Source organism: Colobus angolensis, unplaced genomic scaffold (assembly GCF_000951035.1).
Source record: "Colobus angolensis palliatus isolate OR3802 unplaced genomic scaffold, Cang.pa_1.0 Scaffold82, whole genome shotgun sequence".
Classification (NCBI taxonomy): domain Eukaryota; kingdom Metazoa; phylum Chordata; class Mammalia; order Primates; family Cercopithecidae; genus Colobus; species Colobus angolensis.
Genome location: NW_012122043.1, coordinates 1,159,845 through 1,165,844, shown reverse-complemented (window position 1 = coordinate 1,165,844; position 6,000 = coordinate 1,159,845). Strand labels below are relative to the sequence as shown.

General features: G+C 62.5%; 1 protein-coding gene across 1 annotated transcript in view; it reads left to right on the top strand.

Annotated features, from left to right (window-relative positions):
- Positions 1-6,000, top strand: part of LOC105502944 (putative ciliary rootlet coiled-coil protein-like 3 protein) — a 77,531-nt gene that overhangs the window by 52,826 nt on the left and 18,705 nt on the right. The window contains 5 exon segments of the mRNA XM_011929641.1: positions 2,636-2,853; positions 3,521-3,680; positions 4,401-4,538; positions 4,656-5,013; positions 5,246-5,430. Coding sequence (XP_011785031.1) covers positions 2,636-2,853; positions 3,521-3,680; positions 4,401-4,538; positions 4,656-5,013; positions 5,246-5,430 — 1,059 coding nt within the window.

Genomic DNA, 6,000 nt, shown 5'->3' with positions numbered 1-6,000 from the left:
GGTGTGGAGGGGGTGGGGGTGCACTGGTTCTGCTGGCCTCAAGGAAGGGAGTGCAGGCCTCATGGGAAGGTCAGGCTCTCAAAGGAGCAGCCCCCGGAAGGGAGTGGGGGCTCCCAGAACAGAGCAGGGTGCCCAGAAAGGGAGTGGGGGCTAAAAGGTGAGGACAGCTGAGGGGGACAAGAGGAACGATCACAGAGAAAAGCAAGCAGAGCCCGTCCAGGCGCCAGGCTGGCCCAGGGTCACCATGGAAACCATAACATTTTTCACAACCTTTAAACTGGAGGAACTTCCAGGCTCTGAGACCCTGCCTGAGGTCCACACGTGTGTGCACACATGCATACACATCATCCACACAGTGAGACCACACACACCTGTGTCCGCTCAACACGCAGAGTAGTGCCTGCATGCTGAATGCACACATGCCCCACGCACTCACACTCACACAATTCACGCTGGAATCAATACGGACACCACACAATGCACACAGGCGTGCACAGAAACGTGCACCAAGTACACACATGCATGTGTGCACTCATATGCACATGCCTAGTGCACGCACAGGCATACAGACTTGCACACACATGCATGCACACACATGTATGCACACCACGGACAGAGTGGACACCTGCACTGGCTCACACATACACTCATCACACACACACACTCACGCACTCACACACACTCATCACACACACTTGCACACACACACATAGTGCACGCACAGGCATACAGACGTGCACACACATGCATGCACACATGCACACCATGGACAGAGTGGACACCTGCTCCAGCTCTCACACATACACTCCTCACCCACACTCACACACACACACTCACACACTCATCACCCACACTCACACACACATGCACACACATACACTCACACACACTCATCACACACAGACTCACATGCACACACATACACACACACACTCATCACACACACATACACACTCACACACACTCACCCTCATCACACAGACACACACATGCACACACACTCATCACACATGTGCACACTCACACACGCACACTCACACACACATACACTCACACTCATCACAGACTCACACACATACACTCACACACGCTCATCACACACAGACTCTCACACACATGCACACGCACATACGCACACACATCACACGCACTCACACACGCACACTCACACACACACACTCACACACGGACACTCACACACGCACACTCCCCTGCTGTCCCTCCACAGCCCTCCTCCCCTGCAGAGCTCTGGAGCTGCCTCCCTACAGGAGATTTTTAAAAGAGGCTGTTTATACAATTTCTAGCAACGAAATAATTATTATAATCACATTAAGTGATTTGGCTGTAAAATTCCTGTAAAAGGGATGGCTGTTCTCATAAGGCAGAGGGAGTGGGTGGGGTGGGGGTGGGGTGGGGGCGGCCCTCCTCCTGCATTTGTTTTGCTTGTTTTCATCTCCTCTGCCCTGGGAAATGAAAACAGTTTCTTTTATGATGCATGGGCCCTTGTGCTGGTCCTTGACCTTCTGGGCGGGTTTCTGCTGAGCTCGGCGGAAAATGCTCAGCACGGTCACGGCTCCCACGTGTGGGGGTGGAGGGGAGCGGAGGGGAGGCTCTGGCCCTTCCCAAAAACAGAACAACAATAACAGCGGCAGCCTCGGGAGCCAGGCCGGCCGGGGGGCTGGACAATATCCCGTGAAAACAGCCAGAAAGAGGGGTTTGCTTTTGGCCAGCCAGTGACTTGCCATCGCGGAGTCTTTGTGGCTTCCACCCCTGGGCATGCCCCACTGGCTCCCTCCGTCTCCTCCTCTGCGACACACGAGAGCCGGAATGGAGCCCTCTCCAGGGTTTCTGGCCAGGCCCAGAGCTCACACCTGGGAGGCAGGAGACTGGGTGCCAGGGCAAACCCCAGCAAGTCCTCACCCCAGAGCGTAGGTGCTGGGGAGGGCCTTCCTGCCAGGCTGCAACTGTCCTCCAGACCCCACCCCTGGGTTCTCCTGAGCACCGTGAGATGCCTGGTATCCAGAGCAGGGAACCAACACCCTCCTCCCACTGCCCCCCCATCGCCAGGGACTCTCCTCCCACTACCTCCCATGTCAACGGGGGAAGGAGGGCTGAGGGAGTGGGTGACTGTGGCGGGGTCACTGTGGTGGGATCACTGTGGCGGGGTCAGTGCCCAGCCTGCCTGCCGAGGCTGCTGCCCACACTAGGACAGGCAGCGGCCTGGGCACCACACTGTCACCTAAGGAGAGGACTAGATGCGGGGGGCGGGAGGTGGGAAGGGCCCTGGGCGGTGACAGTGAGGGCACGTGTGCTGAGCCGCATCCCAGGTAGGCTTTGCTTACCAGTGGTCAGCGTCCCGGGGGTCCAGGGAGGCCGCAGGGTGGGGCTGGTCCCAGGGGGTCAAGGTGGGGTCCTCTGGGCTCTTGGGCTGGCCCTGCCCCAGCTGGTGGAAGCTGCCCTTCAGTCTCTGCAGCAGCAGGGTTTGGTGGCTCCATGGGGTGAGCAAAGCGCACGGGGACCAAGTTGGGCAGGGCACCTGTGCCTGCCACACTGGCGTCAGAGGCCACAGGCCCCTGTGGCTGTCCCTGGAGCAGCGGTCCCCAGCTGGCCTCTAGAGCTGCATGCTCCTCCCCAGGCTGAAAGGCTGCGGGCACAGCTGACCACGGCCCAGGAGGGACTGGCCGCACTGCGCCAGGAGCTGCAGAGCATGGAGGAGAGCCGGGAGGGGCTGCACAGGGAGGCCCAGGAGGCCCGCCAGGCACTGAGCGACGAGGCCCGCGAGAAGGACATACTGTTGCTTTTCAACAGCGAGCTGCGAGCCACCATCTGCAGGGCTCAGCAGGAGAAGGCCAGGTATAGCAGCCACCCAGGAGCAGCTGGGGGTGCCCTGCAGCCTGCTGCCCACCCAGGCCGTAGGGAGGACGGGGCAAGGGGTTAGGCAGGGGCGTCCTGCTGATTTGGGCTCCACTGATGGTGGGGTAGACAGGCCAAGCAGGCCTCCCGCTGCCCAGTCCAAGAGGTCTGCAATGCTGGCCAGTGCGAGGGATGTCTGGGGACACAGACACACCTGTCCCTGCCCACAGGGAGTTCCCATCCAACAGGCAAGATAGGTCACAGGTGGCCTCCAGGAGGTGGTGCAGAGCTGGGGAGCAGAGGGAGGCCAAGGGCCTGGCTGGGGCTCCAGAAAGACCCCTGTGGGACGGCACAGCCCTCACAGCAGGTGGCAGAGGTGACAGGCTGGGCTGGATACTGAGTGTGAGGGAGAGGGGGAGACAGGGAGGGATGAGGTGAGGAGGGGCTGAAGAGGTGGATAGTGGACAGGGGCCATGCAGCCGGGCACTGGGACCTGGGGGGACATATGTCCGTAAGGTGACAGGGAGCCCTGCAGAGGCTGAGTTTGGGGACACTGTGGAGAGAAGACTGGGGCCAGTGTCTCACTAGGGGAGACAGAGACCTGCTGGGCAGCTGTGCTGGCCCCCCCAGGAGGTGCAGGGACCCCAGCCTGTGGCACCCTTGTCAGTTTTAAGCGGTCCAAGGAGGAGAAGGAGCAGAAGCTGCTCGTCCTGGAGGAGGCCCGGGCGGCGTTGCAGCAGGAGGCCAGTGCACTGCAGGCCCGCCTGCGGGAGCTGGAGCAGGAGCGGGCGGACGCCCGTCAGGAGCTCCAGGAGCTCCACAGACAGGTAGGGTGGCAGGGAAGGGTCAACATCCAACCAGGCACCCTCCCACCTGGTGGGTCCTGGCTCCTCCCAGGGCACCCTCTGGCTGCAGTGCAGGAGCCCCCAGACCTGGCCTTGCTGCCACCTTTGAACCACTCTGTCCCCAGACTTTGGGCCGTGCCCTGCTCAGGCTCACAGGGTCCGTGGTTGGGTCTGTGTCCATGGGGTGCAGATGACAAGACTGGAGAGGGCAAAACCAGGAATGCTCTAGTGAGGAGGAAGGGAGCCATGCACAGCAGCACACGGAAGTATCCAACATGTAACACCTTCCGGAGGCGCTCGGGAACTCAGGCAGGCTAGAGGGGAGGCCTGGCCTCTGCAGGGCAGGGTGCTGGCAAGCCAGGTCTCCCCGAGGCCTGGCTCCCTCCCATCATGGCAGCCTCGGGGCAGTTGGCTCCAGTGCACCCCAGACACTGCCCACACTCCCTAATCAGTGCCCACCCTGCCCCACCTGAGCCTCCTCCTTGTCCCAGGTCCTCCAAGGAGGTCCCAGGTAGGTGTCTGCAGAGTGGCTGAGGGTGACAACTCCCAGGGCAAGGCCCTTTGGGAACAGCTCAGCCCAAGACTCCCTGACTGTGGCCAGCTGCCCTCAAGGGACGTGTGAGCAGAGGCAGGAGGCAGGGAGGCTGCCTGGCTTCCAGCACAGAGACCAGTGACCCTGTCCATGCGGCCCCACGCTCCCAGGTGAGGACGCTAAAGGCTGAGAACCGGAGGAGGAGTGGAGAGGCCCATGAGCTGCAGGTGCAATGCTCGCAGGAGGTGCTGGAGCTGCGGAGGCAGGCAGCCAAGGCGGAGGCCAAGCGCGAGGGTGCCCGGAAGGAGGTGGGAGGGCTGCCTGTGCTCAGAAGGGAAGGAGCTGGGTGTCGGGGAGCAGAGGGAGGAGGCCCACCCCACTTCCTCACTGTCTCCCATGGGCACACCCCAACATCCCTCCTACAGGTCCTGGGGCTGCAGAGGAAGTTGGCAGAGGTGGAGGCCGCAGGGGAGGCCCATGGACAGCGGCTCCAGGAGCACCTCCATGAGAGCCGGGGGGCTGAGCAGACCCTCCGAGCAGAGCTGCATAGTGTCACCAGGAAGCTGCAGGAAGCCAGCGGTGTGGCTGATGCTCTCCAGGCTCGCCTGGACCAGGCCTGTCACCGAATCCACAGCCTGGAGCAGGAGCTGGCCCAGGCTGAGGGTGCAAGGCGGGACGCGGAGACCCAGCTGGGCCGGCTGTGCTCTACACTCCGCCGGGGCCTGGGGCTCTGGAGACAGAGCCCGTGGGTCTCCCTGGAGCAGCCTGGTTCCCCCACCAAAGGTCAGAGTGCTCAGTGGAGACAGGCGGGCCCCTGTCCCAGCTCAGTTCCTGGCCTGGGCACCTCTCTTTCAGGCCTCGCAACTCGCACAGTGAGGGACTTGGACAGGCAATTGTAGGAGCCTGCGACTGGCTCCCCAAGCTCCCATGGCTGGGGCAGCAGAGGGGAAGGGGGAAGGGCGAGTATCTGTCATTGTGTTCCTGCCCACAACTTCTCCGCCGTCACCTCTCACAGGCTCCAACGGCTCCCAGGCTCTCCCTGGGCACCAGGGTGCCAGCCCCCCAGCTAGGCCCCCCTCGCCCCTCCGATGGCCCTCGCCCACACCCGGAGGCCGCAGCTCAGAGCTTGTGGATGTGGCCACTGTGCAGGACGTCCTGCGGGACTTTGTGCAGAAGCTCCGGGAAGCCCAGCGGGAGCGGGTAATGGGGGCTGGGGTCCTCCCACCCACGGCGGCACCCCCTGGGGGTCTCTGGGAAGAATACCTGCTGTCCACCCATCCGCACGGCCCTGGGTCGCAGGGTCAGTGTCCAAGCTATCCTGTTTGTTGTGCTAAACATCGGTACCACCACGGCCCCCAAACCCAAGTGCCTCAGGTGGCTGGGGGCTGCCCCTTTCCTCAGACCAGGCTGAAAAGCCCCTGGAGCCAGACCCTGCTGCGACACCCACCAGGGCCCAGGGCAGGGCATTCTGCAGCTCATGCCACCCCTGAAGAGCTGCCAGGGCAAGTGCAGGACAGAGCCAGCTCCCCTCAATGCTCCCGCAGACCCCTCCTGTGGGGCCAAGCTCCCCAGGGGCTGCCCCTGGCTTCAGGTCTCCCACAGAACCACCCATAAGCGGCCCCCTCCCAACTCGCTGGGTGACAGTGGGCAGGGGACTCTGGTGGGCAGGACTGTGGGAAAAACAGAGGCAGGCCCTGAGCCCTGGCCGGGGTCCTCCGTGCACACTCATTCCCTTCGGGCCCACCTTCCCACCGCTGCCAGCCCCAGGGG